The 21,665-nt window shown below is 48.6% G+C and overlaps 7 protein-coding genes across 7 annotated transcripts; 5 read left to right on the plus strand and 2 right to left on the minus strand.

Annotated features, from left to right (window-relative positions):
* Positions 1-154: 154 nt before the first annotated feature.
* Positions 155-1,220, plus strand: N7529_004107 (arylamine N-acetyltransferase family protein; the record flags this gene model as incomplete). The annotated part of the gene is made up of 3 exons (XM_057239634.1): positions 155-549; positions 611-656; positions 714-1,220. 3 exons carry the CDS (start codon positions 155-157, stop codon positions 1,218-1,220), a joined length of 948 nt encoding a protein of 315 aa, XP_057098929.1.
* A 148-nt stretch (positions 1,221-1,368) lies between these two features.
* Positions 1,369-1,894, minus strand: N7529_004108 (NADH dehydrogenase [ubiquinone] 1 alpha subcomplex subunit 1; the record flags this gene model as incomplete). Its single annotated transcript, XM_057239635.1, has 5 exons — positions 1,369-1,389; positions 1,450-1,544; positions 1,628-1,631; positions 1,700-1,792; positions 1,847-1,894. 5 exons carry the CDS (start codon positions 1,892-1,894, stop codon positions 1,369-1,371), a joined length of 261 nt encoding a protein of 86 aa, XP_057098930.1.
* A 671-nt stretch (positions 1,895-2,565) lies between these two features.
* On the plus strand, positions 2,566-6,066 carry N7529_004109 (uncharacterized protein; the record flags this gene model as incomplete). The annotated part of the gene is made up of 3 exons (XM_057239636.1): positions 2,566-3,047; positions 3,115-3,194; positions 3,287-6,066. The coding sequence occupies 3 exons, from the start codon at positions 2,566-2,568 to the stop codon at positions 6,064-6,066; spliced, it is 3,342 nt and encodes a 1,113-aa protein (XP_057098931.1).
* A 4,613-nt stretch (positions 6,067-10,679) lies between these two features.
* On the plus strand, positions 10,680-12,515 carry vosA (the record flags this gene model as incomplete). The annotated part of the gene is made up of 10 exons (XM_057239637.1): positions 10,680-10,729; positions 10,809-10,876; positions 10,950-11,019; positions 11,066-11,211; positions 11,265-11,349; positions 11,407-11,453; positions 11,507-11,615; positions 11,667-11,982; positions 12,038-12,205; positions 12,267-12,515. 10 exons carry the CDS (start codon positions 10,680-10,682, stop codon positions 12,513-12,515), a joined length of 1,308 nt encoding a protein of 435 aa, XP_057098932.1.
* Positions 12,516-13,135: 620 nt separating this feature from the next.
* Positions 13,136-14,149, plus strand: N7529_004111 (ribosylnicotinamide kinase; the record flags this gene model as incomplete). Its single annotated transcript, XM_057239638.1, has 1 exon — positions 13,136-14,149. The coding sequence occupies one exon, from the start codon at positions 13,136-13,138 to the stop codon at positions 14,147-14,149; it is 1,014 nt and encodes a 337-aa protein (XP_057098933.1).
* A 520-nt stretch (positions 14,150-14,669) lies between these two features.
* On the plus strand, positions 14,670-17,215 carry N7529_004112 (uncharacterized protein; the record flags this gene model as incomplete). Its single annotated transcript, XM_057239639.1, has 2 exons — positions 14,670-14,771; positions 14,840-17,215. The coding sequence occupies 2 exons, from the start codon at positions 14,670-14,672 to the stop codon at positions 17,213-17,215; spliced, it is 2,478 nt and encodes an 825-aa protein (XP_057098934.1).
* A 553-nt stretch (positions 17,216-17,768) lies between these two features.
* Positions 17,769-21,534, minus strand: N7529_004113 (DEAD/DEAH box helicase; the record flags this gene model as incomplete). The annotated part of the gene is made up of 2 exons (XM_057239640.1): positions 17,769-20,608; positions 20,706-21,534. 2 exons carry the CDS (start codon positions 21,532-21,534, stop codon positions 17,769-17,771), a joined length of 3,669 nt encoding a protein of 1,222 aa, XP_057098935.1.
* Positions 21,535-21,665: the final 131 nt, after the last annotated feature.

Raw genomic sequence — 21,665 nt, forward strand, 5'->3', positions numbered from 1 at the left:
ATAGTATGCGGGGATGTGGGGGGTCATTGGTCACTAAAACAACCGGCCCTAGATTAATTAACTAATTACCGATTCCTCTTCCCGATTCCCTTTTATATCCCAAACTGTTCATATACCTTGTGTACAACTTATTCAACAAAGTCACAGAGCAAAAATGGCATCATTTCAACCAAAATATACCGATAGCCAGCTAGAGCTTTACTTGAAGCGTATCGGGTATTCGAATTCCGACAGCAATCTTCTCCCCGATCTCCGCCAAAGAATTGAGAAAAATGCTCTTTTGGTACTGTGTGAGTTGCAAAGGCGACATCTCACCGCTATTCCTTGGGGAAATTCGGGATTGCACTACACACAGCATCATACCATATCTCTGAATGCCCATAGTCTTTTTGAGAAGATAATAGAGCGGCGGCTGGATGGGTATTGTATGGAGAACACAGGGATCTTCTTGATTGTCTTAAGATCCTTGGGGTATCAGGTTTACGCCACTGGAGGCAGAGTCAGTCATGCTGCTGCAAGAGGCGTGAATAATGGGTTATATGTATCCATGTAAGTTCTGGAACGTTAAGAGCTCCTCATAGAAGTCTGACTGACTTTTGGCTTGATGAAGTGGGCATATGATATTGATTGCAAGTATTGACGGCGAGAAATACATGGTACCTTGTTTTGATCCAGTGAATTGGCCATATACTAAACCGAACTAACACCCACAGATCGATGTTGGCTTTGGAAACAACTGTGCCACTGCTCCGTTACCACTCCGCGAGGGCGCTACTGCCACGTCTATTGCACCATCTGAGATGCGTCTAGTCAGAGAGTCCATTATCGAGTTCACAGACCCAAACCAGAAGATTTGGATCTTTCAAACAAGATACAATCCCGAGAGCGAGTGGGTGCCCCAGATCTGTTTTTCTGATGTGGAGTTCCTGCCTCAAGATTTCGGTGTCATGAACTTCTCAGTCAGCCAGAACCGAACTAGTTGGTTCACTAAGATATTCGTCTGCATGCGAATGATTTTGAATCAAGATGGCACTGAGATCATAGGCCAATGCGTGATGTCGGGCAGAGAGGTCAAGCGGAGAGTACGCGGGGAAACAGAGATTTTGGAGACATTGCACACCGAAGAGGACCGGGTGAAGGCTTTGGCGAAGTACTTCGATATGCACTTGCGCGAGGACGAGAAACATGGAATTCGGGGTATGACCTCAGAGCTAGTGTAGACACCGACCAGGCGGACTACGATGGAAATCCAAGGTTGATAAATGTTATGATACAGCATTTCTAAGAAATTGCAGTGGATATGTGAACATAGAACAGGAAAGGCGCAGGCATCGAACGTAAAGGAAATAAGGTTGCAATTTTTTGAATCTAATAAATCCGGCTTTCGATCTAGATTTCGTGTCAGTATTTCTGCACAAAACACAGAGGGGCAAAATATGTCAGCCGTACCTTCCATGGGTTGCTGACTTCGAAGCCAGTGGGCGCTTGGTGATTGCTGGACTGTCCGCGGAATGAGCCTGTAATACGCTGATCTCTCTCCATCACTATTGTTGGTCGCAGTGGTTAGTCTTCCGCATTGTTTTTCTTTGGTACTTTCAGCTCGGTCGAAACGTCGGTTTGCACTTACTTTGCTGTTGGATGAGTTAGCACATATGTTCTCTACTTCCGACCACAGCCGACAGGGAAGGAATCAACTTACTCTGTCCCAGAGGTCACGGTTCCAGCGTGCCTTCTTGCCATCATTGGCGAAGCGCTTAACGTAGTGAAGGCCGTAACCAGTCACACCGAACATCTGTAGGCAATTGGTGAGCTATAGCCCTGGAATCAATTGACCAATAGCACGTACGGTCATGATAATCCCATAGGGAAGCAGGGCCTCAAAGGGGACACCCATTTTGTGTGGTTGTATGGGTATGTATACGATCGGAAGAAGATACGAGAGTAGAATCAAGAGCCGTGAAGCCTCTCACGGATTGAGAAGAGTGGATAAATCGCGGAGAGTGTGGAGGGGAGTGTCTCTTCGCACTGCGACGGGCTTGAGGTCTCCTCGGGCCCAAAGTGGTTTAGCCCCGCTGAGTCAGCGCGCTGCAACGACACTCACAGGACAAGGGGCGTGAAGGCCGCTGCGGATCGCATTCGATTGTAAAAGAGACAGGCCCCGGTGTGTGGACTATCCTTCGACGCGTCTGGTACGCTTTTGAATCAAAGATTCTTTTGGATTTCCTTGTGGTGAGTTTTCTCTGTTTGCGACACGCGTTTGCGATGGCTCGAGCCACTCAGCGGCGGGCTAACACTTCTTGTTTGTTTAGCTTCCACTTTGCGCCTGGCGACTTTGAGCTTCAATCCCGATCGGTTTTGGTGATTGAACTTATCTTCAGCACCGATTTTGCGCACCGTTAACTCGCTTTTGATCCAGATGCACCCCCGGATCAGCGCCGACGTCAGCGGGGTGCTTCCATAAACGGATCGTTTCAAGCTTGTTTTACAAATAAGGCACCTAGGTTGGCCTGAGCGCATACAAAAGATTTTGCTGCGCTCAATCTGGCGGTGGCGGTAACTTTCACTATGGCGGCGACGGTGCCGCCAACAATCAATGAATCGGGCAAACTCGACCCGCCTGTGGAGACGGCCGATAGTGACCTTGACGCCGAGGGAGAAGAAGAAACCGACTTGTACGAGATGGACCAACAGCTACAAGATGCTGTTCACCGAGCTTACACCGGAGAAGCCGACGAGGACGGCCCAGACGAAACTACCGGGCGAAAAAACACGCGCGCCCACGCGCTGACCGAAGAAGATGATGGTGACAATGACGAAGCTGAACCTGTTGGAGCTGTCAAACTTCCTGGCGATGATGTGGTTTCCGAAGAAGACTATGCGGAGTCTGAAACAGCCGACGCGGATGGCGACCCTGTATTTGAGGAAAATGACCGCGACGCCTCAGAAGCCGAGTCAACTGATCACGAGTCAGAAGCTGAAGATTGGGAAGCAGAGAGCAATGATCGCGAGGACGTTGAGATCGATACCCGGAGCCGCGCGAACTGCTTGTAAGTAAAAGGGTTCAAGGTGACGCCAAGAACATGGGATTTGCGAGAACTGACGACAGAGTAATAGATTCTGCGACCAGGACGAGGAGCATGACCCAGGGGAAGATTTTGAGGAATGGCTCACCTGCCTAGTTTGTGGCGATCATTGTACGTTTGATACGTTTGACGGGGTGGAGCCCAAAAGGCTTAGCCCTTTACCCTATTGCTTCCAGAGCTTTGCTAACTCGGAAACCCAACAGCTCATCGGCAATGTGCTCGTGAACAAGAGGCATTTGACGACTCTGAAGGTACGCAAACACATCACCACAATAACCAACTCCTAACTCGCGTCTTCCGTGAGTCCCACCCACTGACATCGCAACATCTAGGCCCTTGGAGATGTCTTAGCTGTGTCCGTAACAACCTACAACCTGATCCATTAGAACCCGTGACAGAAACCAAGGCCGGGACTTCCACTCTTCCCAGAGAACTTCTACCTGCACATAGTGGCTCGCACGACGAAGGATTTCATTCCATTTTTGAAACAGGCGTCAACGACGAGATGCTGAATAGCTCACGCGCTCTACGAAAGCGCAAGGCCTCCTCCATTGAGGGGGAAGAACACGTACCCGTTCTCCGAAAAAGACTCCGACAAACCTCCTTCCACTCTCACCAACCAGACTTGAATGACTCGATCTTCGAAGGCGGAGAAGCAACTACTGTTGGCGACGTTGACTCACCTGCCCGCACACGTTCTGTGCGTGTTCGACGCACCCGTACTGTTGACCGAGACCTTTGTCGCGTGGTTGTCAAACAGTATGGGAAACTTATTCTTGGGTTCCGGCTCGACGAGACCAAAATGTCAAAAATCACCGGCTCCCAAATTCGATCACAGCGCAAGAAGAAGAAAGCACCAAAGCCTCCTCCCGTGCCTCAGGAGCCCCAAGCACATTTCGTCCCCCTCCCGCCTGTATCCTACAACTCCATCACATTGTTCGACCGTGAGACAGATGACGCTAAATCCAAACCTTATGGAGGCATTCTGTCTGAAGTCGAGCAAGATACATCTAAGACACTTCCTACCCAGTTTGACCGCGACCGATTTGAACAGGCTCGCCTCAAAGCCGAAGAAGAATGGCAACAGAAGGTCAGAGATTCAGAGCTCAGCGGTGAAGCTACTGCGCACGCGTCACAAAAGGTCTCTGGTCCACCCTCGAAGATCAAATCAATTAACTTTGGTGGCTACGAAATCGAGACCTGGTATGCGGCGCCCTATCCGGAGGAATACAGCCGCAACCGTGTTCTCTACATCTGCGAGTTCTGCCTCAAATATATGAACTCTGACTATGTTGCCTGGCGTCACAAACTCAAGTGCCCCGCAAAGCATCCTCCCGGCGACGAAATCTACCGAGATAAATCGATCTCAATCTTCGAGGTTGATGGTCGGAAAAACCCAGTTTACTGCCAAAATCTCTGCCTCCTTGCGAAACTTTTCCTAGGCTCTAAAACTCTTTACTACGATGTTGAGCCATTCCTCTTTTATGTCATGACCGAATATGACGATCTGGGCTGCCACTTTGTCGGATATTTCAGCAAAGAAAAACGTCCGAGCTCAGCGAACAATGTCTCCTGTATTCTTACTCTTCCCATTCATCAGCGAAAAGGCTATGGAAATCTTCTGATCGACTTTTCATACCTCCTCACCCGCATCGAAGGCAAAAACGGTTCGCCGGAGAAGCCACTCTCTGACATGGGTCTCGTGTCGTATCGAAATTACTGGCGATTGATCTTGTCTTACCAACTTCGCGATCTGACCAGGCCTGTTAGCATTGCAGATCTGTCTGACCGCACCGGAATGACAGCAGACGATGTTGTATCTGCGCTCGAGGGACTTCGGGCTCTCGTTCGGGACCCTATTACCAAAACCTACGCCATTCGTCTCGACCACAAGTACTACGAGGAGGTGATCAGTGGCTGGGAGAGCAAGGGCTACGTCCAGCTCAACCCGGATGCACTTCTTTGGACACCGTACATTATGGGTCGCAGCAACCAGTCACATTTCGATCGTGCCCCCTTACACACTGTCGCTCAACGAGAAGACCCGGATGAGGAAGACGATGAATTGGAGGCAAAGGCAGCTTCAGACGAAAGCGATGCTTTGATGGTGAATGGAATGGATGCAGATGCTCTTGCAGATTCTGCTGGACCGCCTTCCACTGCCGCTTTGCGACCCAATGGCGGTCAAAATTCTACAGCGAGCAACTCGGAGCCTCCCATTGTCCCCAATCCTGCAGCTGGGATCCCCCCCTCTCGGTTTGAACTATGGCCGCCTGTACCCCCCGCAGCACCCCCCAAGCGAAGGCCCGGCCGTCCATCCGGCAGCACCAAACTCAATCAAATGTTAATGACCCCGACAGCTGCCCGTAATAACGGTCGCGGCACCCCGCGCCGACCTTCTAACCTGGCAATGCTTACACCTGGGGGAAGTGTTCGTCGTGGGCGCAGTTCTATTCTCACGGAATCTCCCGCAGCCGAGGCAACACCTACCCAATCCAATGGCATCGAACTGGAACAAAGCGAAGGTGTCGAAGATACAGAGGCCATCCCTCCAGTTCTAAATGAAGCTGGGGATGTGGACAACAACGAGCCGGTGGCTGTCAACGGAGACGTTGCCCCCGAAGAACCAGTTCGAATCAATGGCATTGATACTGCCGAGCCCGAGCACGAAGCCTCCGGAAAGAATGAACCTCCAAAGACTCCCGTGAAAAAAATCAAGTCGGCCTCGCGGTCCCCGGATACAGCACTATCCCGTCGATCCAATGAGACTACGAGGACCCCACGGTCCGTCAATCGGAAGGCATTGGTTGAAAAGGTCCAAGTCGTTGTCTCCGCCGAACCAGGATCAGCCTCCAAGTCACCGGACAGTGAAAGCAAAAAGGCCATGGCCGCAAATGGTCTTGATTCGGATGCAGACTCAGATGCCGATGCTGAGGCTGATGCCGAGTACGAAGTTGATGGGGATGTCGTGATGCAAATATGAAAACCCCTTCGGGGCTTCACGAGGAGCGAATGATTCTTTTGCCTGCAAAGTCAGTAACGCATATGGACAGGGCGTTTAACGAAATTCCTTCGCTTGTTCTATTTTCTCTTTCACATCTCAGGGGCTGCATTGTTTCCCTCTTTGATTTAATATTCTTCTTCAATTTCTCTTTCATTCGGAAAGCCATGCTAGGGTTTTCAGAGAGGGCGACAAGTGTATTTGATGTGTCGCATTGCTCGTCGATCTTTTCCTTGGTTACTTACAAGCTATTTAAGGATGTCATCCAGCAAGGAGCAGGGATGGGGTGGGGTGTATGGCGTTTTCTTTTTTTAGTTTTCTCTTTCTTTTTTTCCGTCACTTCTCCTTTTTATCTAGTTGCGACGAATAACCAAGTACAGTGTGCCACTACCATATCTTATTTCAAAGTGTCAGTCGCTAGGTAATTGATCTCTGTGCACATAGACTAGATCCAACAAGTTGGGATAGACCGAGTGGAGTTGTTTAGGTTGAAACATGTCGTTCCAAGACATCAGAATACATGACTACAATGTGGTCACACCATATGATTCAAAAAGAAACAACAGGATAGTGACAGGGATATTCGCATGCTATATACATTTATGACAAAGTATTGGTCAATGCGACGAAAGTCTCGCATGGACCAGGCACCCGTATAAGGGTCAAAACGCTCATCCCGACACCATGGTTGATCTGCGGCTCATCGGAGGTGATCTGTCAAGGGGGCGGGGTCATAATTGGGGAGTTCGCACAGGAGGTAATCCATGCTTAGGGTTGTATCCCGTTCATTTCAATAATCAATGTTAGTCAACGGAGAATTTCGAAGTCAATTCTCTTTAGGCAGGTGAAATTTACAAGCCAGAGTGGCATTAACGCATGAAATTCGAGGACCTTTTTATTTTTGTCCTAACTATTCCGACATATCAAAAAGCAAATATGAGATCATATCTGATTAAATGATTTCCAAAGTAAACAAAAAAGAAAATAATATCAACCACACAAAAACAAAAAGAACACCGATCGACAAGACGATCTGCAACGGACCAGCTGTCAACGAAACCATGGAACGGACCCAAACCACCACGGAACCAAACATTTAAGCATAAACATAGTAGCGTCCACCTAAGAGCTCTCATCCCTTGGTTCTCAATGGAGTTTGCCGCTGTCAGATAGACGCCCAGTGTTTAAATAAGACTATCCCTTGGTTATTGAATTGCTTGTTCAATTCTCCTGGAAAATTTCCTTATCCCGTGTATGCTCCATTCACCCCTCTCCCTTTTTCCCTCGGCCATCCAAGTTACCCTCTCCCCTTTTTTAGCTTTCTTCTTGTGTTCCTGTACCATACTGTGACCAGTAAGGGGAACAAACTCCGACACTAATCAGGTTTCCAATCGGGGTACGTAGTGGGTTCCAGTGCATTGTACTTTTTAGAAAAATTACAGAAATTTCGCTACCTTTTCGGCGGCCACTTATTTTTCCTTTTTTTTCGATTTTTACTCTTACTTTCTTTTCTTCTTCTCCCTCGTTCCCCCTACTTCACACATATGTCATATTCCCCTCTCATTTCTCCCAGAGCGTGGGAGGTAATGATTGGCCGAATCATGACTCTCCGCCAGACATGATGGTTTTCTCCGCCTTGTCCAAGTGAGACTTCAGACTTGACAATTTTCTGCCTTGACGCCGGAGCCGAGTCCCGAAAGTCAAAAGAAAAGTGACAGGTCGTGCTAAGTGTTGGGGCTTGTCTCATAATGATGTGCATTTAGGATCATAAGATTTTTTTCGGGCCTATCATCTGCATTCCCTGGAACTATCGCCCGGGTAATGCCGTCGAGCAGAACCACTGTTGAGAACCCGGACTAACAAACAAATGCCCGAATCCATGGGCTCAGCAGGTGTGTCTTTCCGCTTCATCCCCCGTTTGACTTTCCTTGTTCAGCCCCTCTTTTGTTTCAGCTGGGAACTTATCGCCTTGGTTAGTGGTAGATCCAGTTTCTCGCCTTTGGAACCGGCCACCGGCGATTGCTTCGGTGCACTTTGGGAATTTTGTCGACTGATCGGCAGATTTTGATCTCGAATTCGAAGCCTACTTCACCACCCTTGCATATGATCTCCGCTGTTACCATAATGCCCAGTATGGAAATGGGTCGGCTGCACTGTGATAGGAACGCCTTTCGCACCTGCAGCCTTTAGTCACAATGGTGACGACGATCACGATCGGACACCCCAAAGCATCTGCATGCAGACTGAAATGTTTGCCAAAGCGAAGAGAGGGGCGCTCTGGAAAACAAACGGCAGACTATTAGAAACAAGTTCTTCGGCAGAACGCAGACAATGTCTATATGTGCACGATGCAGCCACCTCCACCAAAACGACAAACAAAGTACCGTACATCCTCAGCCGCAGAGGGTCAGTGAGTGTGGCGCAACGTAGTCCCTCCTAGAACTCCCGGTTTCCATGATTCATGTTGAACGATCTGCAGGGTGCATAAAATGCTCCACACCCCCCTCTAATATTGATTGTGTTTCTTTTGTTTTGATGCACGCTCTCCCCGATCGAGTATGCTTGGACCAGCTGCATCGCCCCGCCCCCAAGGCTTGGTCAAGGGACTTCCGGTTGCATGAACCAACCAGCATGGATACAAAGGTCGACATACAGTAGCTTGGCATATCAGCCTGCATGGACTGCAACACTTTTCGGGAATGTGATACGTCAGCCCTGATATTGGCCTGCAGGCATGCGTTGTTCGCGCCCCTAAAACGCGTTGGTTGTCCACTTGTGATGCTGATTTTCTTTTCGCTGCTTCCCCTTTCCATCGTCCTTGACCTGACTCTCCTCCCCCCATCACATCATGACCCGGAATGTGTCGTCTCCTTCTCTGGAATAAGGTGCTCGGTCTGCGCTTTGGGTCTGCGCTTTCGGGCCTTGCGACGTGAGAGCCATTTTGTTCCGGACATCGTCCCTGAGGTCGTTGAATTACATTCGTTTTGACTGTGCAATAGCGTCCTGAGACGCATGCGCCAACTTCAAAGGAGTTTCACCTGGAGTTGATTCAAGTCTGTGGACACGTCATCATAACAAACACCCAGAAGACGCAAGAGCAATCAAATTGTGCAAGAATTGTGCAAGTCCAAAGATATCGAAAGGTACGTGCCCCCTTTTTTCGCGCTAAGGACAGCATTCTTTGGTTCGGGATGACATAAGGAGAGATTGGGACCAAGGTTGAGATTCGCGGCAGTTATAACCGCGAACTTTTTGGCCTTGATCTATATTATTCTTTATGTCTACTCCGTATGACAGGCCTAATTCTGTGAGCACATGATTCATATTTCATACGCTAATCTTTTGTATTTTTTGTCTAGAACTATTGTGGAGACCCCTATAGGCGATGCGGCTTTTTTTGGATCGTGCATATCCGAATCCACTTCTGACTGGAATGCTTAGACGCCAGAGTCCACCTGGCGTTTAGACCACAACTTTTTCGCGGCAGACAAGAAAAAACCGGGTCTGATCACCTGCATAGCCGGCGCCATCTAACCTTGTGGATGTGGAAGCTGAACAAAGAAAAGCATTTAGCTTGTATGGTGAACCTAACAAAGTCAAAAACTCAGCATCAACCCGGATCGCCATTCGCCCCAACCGTGGGCAGCTGAACCCTGTCCACTTTTTTATTTTTTCCACTTCCACTTCCGCCTTTTTTTTTTTTTTTTTTTCTGTTCCAACGGCTGAAAATCACACTTGACCTTTCAGCTTTTATGATCCACTGTTGTTCCACGGATTCAAAGGAGCATTACTACTGTGGTATACTATTGGGGGAAAAAAAGGAAATTTCTTTCTTTTTTTCCTTCTTTTCTTATATTATTAAATCCTCATTTTTGATTCATTGGGTTAGTCGATTTTCTTTTTTCTCTTTTTCTTTCCCTTTTTTCTGCTTCTTTTTGTGCGGTTAATTCTCAAATCTGATTTGTTGTTGAAAGAGATATTTGGAAGCCTGTGATCCAATTGATTTTAACAATTTTTTTTCTCCAGAGAAATTGATTGAATTTTTCTCAACAACATATCTTAGGGAACAAGCATCAATTTTCTATTCCCGGTCGGGATTAAAAAAGGAAAGACAAGAAGAAACCTCGGAGATCGAAGAAAAACAAAAAAAAAAGACATAAGGTTTTGTCTGGAACCGTGCTCGGTTGACTCTTGCCGCTTGCAAACTGACGACACCACTCCGTTTTCGTCACTCAATCTCTACTCTTTGCTCAACTACTCTACTCTCACTTCTCTCTATACTGTCATTCATTCCCTTCCATGGTTTAGTCTATTCCGGAAGAAAAAAAAAATCACGTTACCCCACTACAGCTCCCCTCAAACGACATCGTGACTCGTCCAGGGTTCTGCCCAATCCTGTCCTTATCTTCTGGTTCAGAGCACTTTCTTCCGGTCCAACAGACCCGTTCCTTCCCTTCTTTCTCTGCTCTGTAAAACCACAGATCACTTCCACCTGGTCTCTGCCTGTATCCCCGAGGAACTGCCCGTTGGTTCAATTGTTTAGGAAATTGGGTTCTCTCCACCTCTTGCCGTTTTCTCTGTAACTCTTCGTCTTGATGAGTGCATCGACATTCTCCGACGCCTCTCTTTCGCGCGAAGCTCAGAGGTGAGTTACTTCTCCCTCTGCTTCGAGCTCGCAACTCTTACGCGGTCGTCCAGGAACTGACAATGCTGAACAACACCAGTTCTGACTTTGACCTGACCATTCGCCAGCAGCCCAATCGGGCCCGCGTGGCGGGGGGCAAGGAAAAAGGTACGTAGCTTCTTCACCTCTTTGTCCTCAAGGAGGTGTCTTGCGTCTGGACTCGAGGTCTAATGAGCTACAGAGCGCAAACCTATCGATCCACCGCCGATCGTTCAGCTCCGGGTGCGCGAGGAAGGCACCTATCTTGCACAGTAAGTGTAATTCTACACTTCTCGTGGCTTTGACTAACTTGCGCAGACATTACCTGCAAAGCCCGTACTATTTCTTGTGCTGCAGTCTCTACGATCCAACAGATGAGCGTCCTGTACCCGTCGCCCCGTCGACTGCGTTAGCAGGAACCCTGGTTTCGTCCCTTCACCGGCTGAAGGATGTAGACAACAGCGGTTAGTTCTGGCTCTTGGAGTGGCGGGATCTGTTCACTGACGTTTCTTTCCAGACGGGGGCTTCTTCGTTTTTGGCGATCTCTCGGTGAAGATTGAGGGCGAATTTCGCCTCAAGTTCACCTTGTTCGAGATGCGCAAGTAAGTGGCACGGTCGGGAGACTTTCAGCCCAGATTCAAGAGCTAACGATGCGCCAGGGAGAACGTGTCTTACTTGAAGACCATAATCTCGGAGCGGTTCACAGGTGAGTCTTGAAAGCTGCGAGAACTGGCACGGGGGGTTCTGACAGACTTGCAGTGTCCCCTCCCAAGAGTTTCCCAGGCATGATGGAGTCAACATTCCTTTCACGATCATTTGCGGACCAGGGTGTGAAACTGCGCATTCGCAAGGAGCCGCGGACCATGATGTATGTGCTAGACCGTACTAGGAAACCGGGGTCTGTTACTGACAGCCGCAGGAAACGCACACGACCGGAAGATTTCCCTCCAGCAGTGCCTGCTCGATCACCAGAACGCCAGACGGTCCAGATTCCCCCGGCGACTGGATACGGAGGCTACCCGCCCACAAGCAGGGATTATTCGTATTATGGTGGACAGCCGTCGGTCAAGCGTCATCGTACTTCAATTGACTATGGCAGGCAACAAGGCATATATGATCCGGACAGTCGGATGCCGTACAGCCAGCCAGCAACTGCTATCTATGCTGGACAGCCAGGAGCGTACCAACCACCGATGCAATCTTACGCAACAGGACAGGTGATGCCTGATTATTCGGTTCGTATTTCCTCCGCCATCCTGGGCTTCAGGCATTAGAACTAACGTGGAATAGATGTACTCGGGTATCCCTCAATCCGGTATTCCACAGCCCGGTATCCCACAACCGGGCTTATCCCAATCCGCCGGCTTGTCCCAGATGCCAGATCCCTCCGGCCAAAGCCGATCCAGCCAGCAAGCTGCCGTGGGACAACTGATGGCGATGAACCAACCTGGCACTCCTGTACGACACCCCTCTGCGAACCAGTGAGAGGAAGAAGCTAAGGACTTTGGACCCGAGACAGACCCCGGATTCGACTGGAGCGATGATGGCCCAAGGATACCGGTCCGGATACCCCGCTAGCTCTACCATTCTTCCGCCGTTGCAGCGGAACCGCGACTACCAAAACGGACGAGGTTATTTTGACCAATCCGCTCAGCCAAATACCCCTATTGTTCCATCTCAAATGGTCAACGAAGGAGATCGCTTTGGCTCCATGGCCGGCCCAACAGCCTTTGATCACCCTGGTTCTGCGAGTGGAACTCCTCAATGAATTGCTTATATTATAGTTTTATCGTTTTGTCTGGATAGACTGGGTGGAGTGTTTGCTTTTTTTTTATGCTTTACGCTTATTGGGTGGCTACAGGGTTTTATTTCGTTACAGGCGCTGGCGGACATAAAAGGGCTCTTTGGGGAGAAAAGTCAAGACTATTCTTAAGCCCTTCTTGTACATACTAGCCCTTTCCTTTAGGTTGCTTTGCAGCTTTTTCTTTTAATTGATGATGTATGAGAAGGAAAATGCAATGTCCTATTCTTGAACGTTCATTCCCTCTAGAGACCCTACATTTTCAAATATCACTTTAGTATCATCTTCCTATCCTATAGATAGGTCTCTCCAGCGGTCTTTTTTTATATCTTTCTAATCACAAGTGTATCCTTTGAGGTCTCTTGGTAGTCCCGTTTGGATTGTTGAACATATAGCAATTCACTCTTCCGTCATATACAGGGCAGGTAGACAACCCGTAGACCACCTTTAGGGCCGGCTGCGGCATCCAGGGCTGTATCAAATCCGATAACGATAACACCGATAAGAGCTCAACCCCTCATTCAGGCTTATTCTCCGAATCTTCTATTTTTCCAATCTTCTATTCTGCCCCAAAACAAAAATACAATATGTCCGAGAGAGAGAAAGCCGTGATAATCGGCATATCTGGTCCCTCAAGCAGCGGCAAAACAACCCTGGCCCGTCTGCTCCAGCGGATCTTCTACGGCGCGAAAAGTGCCGCATCAGACAAGCGCCTGAACACATTTATTATCCACGAAGACGACTTCTACTTTCCCGATGACAAGTACGTCGAACAAAACATTCATATCTTGCATGATACTGACACGATAAGAATCCCCTACACAACCACACGCTCCGGCGCAACAATCCAGGACTGGGACACAGCCGCCGCAATCGACCTTTCCTTCCTCTCCCAGGCTCTCCGCTACGTCCGAGAAAACGGGACTCTCCCTCCCCGACTACGCAGCAAGGAGGATCAGAACGACAGGACTGAGTCTGGAGTTACGGACGAGGTCATTAATGAACTGAAAAGTCTTGTTGAGAGCAGATTGAGTGCAACGGGCGAGAATCCGACCATTGCGTTCTTGGAAGGCTTTTTACTTTTTGCGCCGCCCGCACAACAGGATCATGTTCTTCGTCCGGTTCACGACGCTATCAATCTTCATGTTTTCTTGCCTGCTGCGTACAAGCTTGTTAAGGAGCGGCGGGAGGGAAGGAGTGGGTATGTGACTATTGGGCCGGCGCCGGAGCCGGTGGAATCAGAGTCCAAGCAAGCGGATACAGAAATTAATGCCGGAGAGATTGATCTTGAAGCTGAGGATGATCGTCCCCCGCAGAACTTTTGGGTTGATCCGCCTGGGTATGTGGATGATGTTGTGTGGCCTCGGTATGTGGGGGATCATGCTTGGTTGTTAATTGCCGATGCGGACGAGAATGATGCAAGTGAAAGCTTGGTTGGAGCTGAGGCTGAAGCTGATCTTGTGAGGAGAGTTGGTGATGGGACGAGGGTTCGGACGGATGTTGGGGTTGAAATTGCGCCTGGGGCTGGGGGCGCAGAGATGGATGTTGTCCTTAGGTGGGCTGTTGGTTTGATTTTAGACTATTATCTTGAGCAAAGGTAACTATCTAGTTTAGAATAGAGGGACTAGAGAAGAAGCGATCCTCATTCATGAAGTATTAGGACGTTGCAGCCCCCAGTAGATACCAGGATGTCTACTAGGATTCACAGAATAACCTTGGAAAAACCTAGCTATACAATATGTCTATTAAGATGACACTCTTGAATGTATCACTATACTGCTATCTTCTTATGCGTTTGCGCGTCTTTCTATTTGTTTTCTTTTCCAATTTCTTTTCCGTGTCTGTCTATATTCTTTCGATTCTCTTGTCAGCCCTGGTCTAACTGTCAGTATATAGCAGCTTACTATGCCCTTATATCATTGTAGGGTAGTAATTTTAATTTAAGTTGTTCTCAAACTCTTGAGACACTCTGCACCTTCCATATCTTGGCTGTATTTTCTAGTATGGACTTCCTTCCCCTTTCTTCTCTTTTTCTCTCCTCATGTTCTCCCATCTTCTTTCCATCTTCACTTCTTTCTTTGTACTGACATCTCCCCCCTGAAGTACTTTTCTTATCACACCATGGACTCTACGGAGCTACCCGGGATCTTTAGCAATCTTGATGTCTTCTGCGACTGGAATGGCAGACCAGAAGAACCCGTGGCTATCAAAATAACCCTCGATGTGAGCAAGACTAGTATCCGCAGACTTCATCCACCGCATTGCACAGAGCTGATAACTGTCTCAAACAGGCTTTGGGCTTGCCAAGCCTTAATCTCCCTATCTTGAACGTGCACTATGCCCAAGTCGTCAACGGCCCGTCGCGATTCATCTACTTGAAGAACAGAGAAACATTAGACCCTGCCCAGAATGATTGTGATACCAAAGATTTCACCCCGCCTATCGAGCACAACTATTTTGAACCCAGGAACGATCGATCTTCAAGCGATACATGGAAGACATCTGCCAACAATGACTCGGGATCCGGCAGTGTTGTCATCCATGGTGGCGGTTCATGCAATATTCCTATCGACAGACTTGATGAAAACCCTATCAAGGACCCTTTCAAAGATCAATATACAAACCCACCCAAAAGTCATTCCAGAACCCCTCTATCTCACCGAGATGGCAGCCTGGCCTCGGTTGATTCCTTCGGTCCTGGTATCAATCAACTGGATATGTATACTCAGGTTGACTCTTTGGATTGCGCGACCTCCCCGAAATCTCGCAAGAGATCTGCCAAGACTGCATCTTTACCTGATTCTATCCCCCCTGACGATGAGGGCATTGAGAGCCGTCGCAAGCTTTTAATGACGGAATTGGACTTGCAATCATCGGGCCCGATTTTAGAGTCACTACAGGCTGGTAAGAGGCCAACTTTCAGCTTCATCCCCATGTCCGTCTCGCTGCCTGCGGGTTTGGAGAAAGAGGATTTCTCACTTGAGAATAGCCCGTTGCCAGACTTTGCTCAGGCTTTTGAGTCCAAAATCAAGGGATTTGATTTTACTGAAACACCTACTACTAATCCCGAGGGCTTCAAGGTTCATAGCCTTCCGGATTATGAAACTCCCATGCTAAGCCCAGAGAGTTCTTTCAGCAAGTCTGACAAAAACAACACAGGATCCCTCCCAGATAAAGGTGCAGATGCCAATCTTCCCACTGAAGAGAACATAGCAATTCGAGATGACGATAACCTGTCTGAATCTTTGCGGGTGTGCAACGGGAGCCTTGCTGAGACTGGAGACACTGACGAAACGGATGGCAGCCAGCATGAGCCCAGTCTTGTTCTGGAAGGCGGGATTGTGTATTTCCAGACTCCTCCCGATGCTCAGCCGATGAAATACCGAATTTGTGTTACTTTTGAAGTAATTTTGAGAAAGGGTAAATCACTTGATTGGTGGGAGTTGGATCTGAGAGGCCTTCCTCAGCTCGGTTCCTCGGAGTCTAGCTTCCCCGAATCTGGTGGCTCCGAGTCTGGATATCTTTATTTCCGCACAACTCCAAATCAGGGAATGGAGTACGGCACTTCACCGTTTAAGCGAAGCGTCGTTGTGGAAAATTGCCTGATGGCCCAGTTCACTACAGGCAAGAGCATATTGGGTAGAAACCTCGTGATTCCACTTCGCAAGTGCAGCGCGGAGCACTACGGCTTTATTCATAACTACAAGATCAATTCAGTCCTCCGTCTCAACATGCCCGAGGTTGCCGACTCTGAGGTTGAGGGCGCCGAGTTTGGGGAATCATCGAGCCGCGCACTCTTATATACTGCCCTGTGTTCCATTGATCTCATTAATCATGCATTTTGCAGTCAACAGTGCAGTTTCCATATTTACTTGCACGGTGGGCCGGAAGGCAAGTACTATGGTCATCTCGAAGAAAGCGATTCCGGCCCACCTTGTCTGTTATTGAACCTAGCTTCCGATGCCAGAATTGGTGTTTCTCACATTGAGATAACATGTCCGCCTGAGATATTGAAATTCTTTGCCTTGCAATGGGAAAGCCACATTCCAGTTCCTTGGGGGAAGGCCGTGATTATGCCGCGTATCAAGAACACAGAGGACGGTGGACCTGAGATAGATCTTCAAAACAAATTCGCTCTCGGCGAGCAGTATGTCCCTCCAATGCCGACCAGTCCTCAGTCACCCTGCACATATGCCGAAAGTCAAACCAGTCCATTCAGTGAATCAAGGATATCAGAGGAGCTCAAGAAAGTGCCCACAAAGAAGTCCAAAAAGGCAAGCCACATTCTGGGTGGCCTGGGGCGGCGAACGTGGGCATCTATCAAATTTCTTTTTGATGTATTTTGCTTCCTAGCCTCTCTGCACACGCTCTATTTGTCATACATCCTTGTCAGTCATGGTTGCACCGAGCTGACTTCGCCCTATTGTCGCAATGGGCTGTTTATGACTTATGTTCATGCTTTGTTTCATCCCCAAGTGAACACCACAGACAACTACAACGTCACCAACCTCACTTATACTAGTCCAGTGCAAGAGGTCACTCTACCCATGATCGAAGAGCCGGAATTCGTCCACGCTGAGACTCAGAACAATGGTACGATGCCGCTGAGAGACCGCATTGATTACTTTCTTGGATGGACAGGCCCCGTTGTTCGAGGTCGATACTAGTTAGGCATGGAAGTAGTAAACATCTTTACCAAGAAAGGATGAAGGATGCGATTGGCTTGAGAAACAGGGACGTTCTGCAGATGCAGTCACAGATACCACGGTATCAAATATCGAACATCCATATGGTACAACAATAATGAAATGGAATTCAATCGAGTCATTAAAAAAATCCAGATATCTCTTGGCTAGCTCTTCTACATGGAGTCTCACTAATCTAGAAACAGCTAGTATTGATATATTAAGGAAATGGTCGGCTGCTACATATTGAGAATTAAAACGATAATGACAAGAGACTGCAGAGGATATTTTAGAAAGACCTGAAAGAAAGACCGATAGAAAGACGCCCAAACGTATAGATATATGGCAAGATTGTCAAATCTTTTTAGGTGGAACTACGTCTCATGTATCAAGCCTTAAGTGTATGATCTATCACCTACAGAAAAATAGCCTGGTTGGCTTCTATCTCCATGCATAATTATGTATTATGGGTATTATTACACACTGAATATCAAATAACAAGTCTTCTAACATCGCTAGAGCGCAGCATTGTAGATCATTCATAAGGCCCAAACAAGGATATCCGTCTCTCTCCATTATCCCACTCTCGCTTGACCACAGGAGGAGAAGTGACCAAAATCGGCGATGCTACCCTCGGGCCATTTCCCCTGTCTGGTAATTCTCCGGCAAGCGAGCCTTCAGCAAATCCAACCCGAGACTGGTTGGTAATAGGCACCTGAGAGCTCGGTGCCACAGGCACATGCTGGGTTGTATTCAACGGCCCATCTCCCAAGACTTGGGTATGCTCCGCAAAGCCAATTCGTGGGCGCTTGGCCGAAGACCTCGCGGAACCAGGGCTCGAAGCATCCGCATGGGACAGCAAGGCCGCCAGCTTCTTGCGCTTCATGGGACCGGGAGGCTGGTCCTCTTCGTCATCAGGAATTGGCAGCCTGTGTCGGTCAAAAAAGCCAGTTGGATGGTCCAGGCGCGCCATGCCAGACACAGCCTCGTCCTCCATATGCTGGTATGGCTCGTTCTGGATGATATCGCTCATGGTGGCATCAGCCACAAGGCTCTTCTCGGCAAGCTTCAACTCCGAATCGGACATTTGCTTGCGTCGGTCGAGCATGCGGTGTTCAAGGGTATTTTTTAGTACAAGGGTTTCAACATACACGGGCCTTTTCTGGCCGATACGATGGGCTCGTTTGATGGCTTGGCTCTCGATGTTTGGTTGCCAGATTGGGTTTATTATGAACACGCGCGACGCTTGAGCAATATGGAGCCCGTGTGAGGCTTGACGGAGGTCCATCAAAAGAACGCGCACTTCTTCGGATTCGCGGAATAGGTTCAGATTTTCGGTCCGCTCCTCTTGCGGCTGCACACTCAGACTCGCGTATAGGCGAGTTTCCACATTGATTAGCTCCAGCCCGTCTTGGACCCAGGCGGCTGTGTTTTGATTATCGTAGAAAATGATTATTTTCTCGGTCTCGCTGAACTCTAGCACTTTGTCGAGCAAGTATCGCAGCTTCGCGGAGGCTATGCCGACCAGTCGGGTTTGCTTCAGTGGTGAGTCTGGGGGAAGCGAGCGGAAGATTTTCTTGTTGAACGTCTTTCTGGCGGATCTTTTGTTCGCATGCTTGGCGCTGCCAACTTGCTGGTTTTGAGTCGCTGGTATATTTGTCGAGTCGGGTGCACCTGGACGGCTATGGTGCTTGCTGAGTGCTATTTCACCGCGGGCTTTGATGCCAGCGCCCGAAAACCCTTCGGTGGGGTCAGATGAACGGAGATGCTTCGTCACAAATTGCTGCGCCCGGCAAGCTTGTGTGACTCCCATTAGCAAAGGGTTATTACATGCACCCTTTTCAATAGCCCATAGACCGCGGAAATCCTCCGGGAAATCCTCAACAAAGACACCCAGCTCAGCCAAGCTTTTGAACCCATCCCAATTGGGGGAATTCAGTGCTGTGTTGGCAATATGAATTCCCTGATGCAACCGCTCTATATCTGGTAAAGACATATTGTGTTCTTGGTTTGCTGCCAGATACTTGAGAGCAGTGTCGATTGAATCGGCGGCTTGCGTTGAGCCGGCCCACCAGAAGCCAGCCTGTCGTAAGTTCTCGATCAACTCGTTCAGATACTTCCGGCTTCCACCATGAAACAGGTAATCTCGGCCCTGGCGCTCAGATGCGATCGCGTTCACGGCAATAGTGAAAAGAAACATGTTGATAGATAACTTGTCGTAGAATGTGGGTTCCAAATATGTCACTTTGTTGTAGAGTTTGGGAAGAGGGACCTCTTGCTCTATCACATTCATTTGATGCCGCACGACGAGACTTTGAAGAGTAGCGCGCAGCGAAGCTGCTTTTTTGCGTCTCCCATTTCTGTCCATTGGCATGATGTAAGTTCTCCAGTCTGCATGATCGTCTTTATTCGAATTCGACCAGGGCTTGAGATCAAGAAACGTAATCACTATATCACGTAATTTTTCAAGATCTGTATTCTCCGTTTTGATGGCATTGGGCATCAATTTCTGGCTCTGCAAAACATCATTCGCAATATCCTCAGGAGGCTCTTGATCATTGGTGTCTGCTTCGTGCGAAGCGAGTTTGACCTCTAATCCGTACAATCCAGGCGAAGGGGTTCCAGAGATAACCCAGCGGCGTTCAAATTGTAGTCGTTTCAGCATTTCCGTCAGTCTCGTTCCCTGGCTGGCAACATTATGACCCTCGTCGACAATTACTCTTAGCCAGTGCAGACCAAGAAGAGGCGACTCGTAGAGAGCGGTTTGGCCCGGTTTCAACGGAATGTGCTTCTTCGCCGGAAGTTCTTGCTCAAACCGACTTTTGGAAAACAGAACAATATCAAAATCTATCAGTTCGTTTACCGTTGGCATCCGATCCGATGATTGCCGTAGCACAGCAACCTTAAGTCCGCTGGTGTGAGTGTTAATCTCCTTCTCCCAGTGATCTACCATGTTTTGTGGGACAATGACGATTGTCCCAGCGCAAAGTCGAAGTTTCCGAGCCAATTCCCGGGTGTATGGTGATGCACTATTCCGGGATGGATTCTTAGTTATTTCGGGTGGTATGATATAAGAACCAGTGTATTTCACGCATGCTTTGATAGAATTCTCATGGAACTGCCCTTCCCTGGTGCGTTCATCAAAAAAGGGCTTCCAGTTCACGGAATGACGACCGATAAAATCGGCAGCCATCTGTTTCAGGGTGCCAGTCTGCGCTCTGATGGGGGGATTCAGTGTCTGATACTCGACAGGAATTTTGGGCATATGTCCGCGAGTGGCCAAGATCATAGCGAGGGATATCAGTGTCTTGCCACATCCCATACTCTCCGCCAGGATTCCTATTAACGCAGTCAGTAAATTGTATATCAAGGTATCTATATTCGTCCAAAATGGAATTATCATCACTTTGAGACAAGGAGGAGTATCGAGGTTTGAAATAGGGTGGTAAAGAAAAGGAGAAATCCAACTAACCTCCACAAGCTTCATCGTACAGTCTCTTGTCTTTGAGCAAAGTGCCATCAATCTTGTCGTAATAGAATTCCGATCCAGTCGGGCCGTGCAATGCCTGCAACCTAGGATCAAGCACCCTCGACGGCTGTGCCTCTCGCTGGATCATGGTTGCAGCCGATCTTCGCTGATAGGGGAAGAGCTTGGTTTTGAGACCATGGACCAGATCGGCTGAGCCGTCGAGCAGGACCTCCATGGCCTGCTTAGCGTCAGGATCTTGCATCTGGTGCGAGAGAGGATCGGGATTTTGCAAAGTATTAAAAATGTACCACAAAGATTCGTCTTCTGCGTAGTCTAATCCCAGATTAGCAGGCTGGGTGGGACGAGCATCGGAGCAGCCAAGCCATGCATCACGCGAATTGTCGATTTTGGCCATAATCCCTTTGAGTTTGGATTTAAGCTTAGATTTGAGGTTTTTACTAAGATTTTGAACTGCGCGATCCACGTCTTGTGGAAGAACGGAGACTTGAATGTTGTCATGCTGTTGGTGAGGGGATGTGTGAATCCAATGATGTTTTTCCAGAAACGCGAGGTCTTCCGAAGGGTAGTAGCTCTCGGAGGTTTGGGACTTGCTCAACGACCCTACCGGGATGTAATTGGGTGGTCTTTGGTTTGTAGTACTTTCATGAACAGGTAGCATTGTCACATTGGCTGATTCTTCCAGTTCGGTTTTAATTACGCTAGCAGATGGAGTGAATGGAGACAAAGATCGAGGAAGTCCTGAGGGCGGGTGGTCCAATAAGATTGGCCCATTTTGTAGGTACCTGCCAGCGGTACTTGAACTTGACTGCATGGCGATGAGGGAAAGACTCTCCAACTGGATCCCAGTCCCAACCTTGGGGGCCGCCGGCCCTGAGATGAAGAAGTACGTAAGCCGAAGAATCCGCCTGTGTGGCGCTAAGAGATATTGGCAAAAAGAGTGAC

The sequence above is a fragment of the Penicillium soppii genome, assembly GCF_028829465.1.
Source record: "Penicillium soppii strain IBT 18220 chromosome Unknown utg000004l, whole genome shotgun sequence".
Taxonomy (NCBI): domain Eukaryota; kingdom Fungi; phylum Ascomycota; class Eurotiomycetes; order Eurotiales; family Aspergillaceae; genus Penicillium; species Penicillium soppii.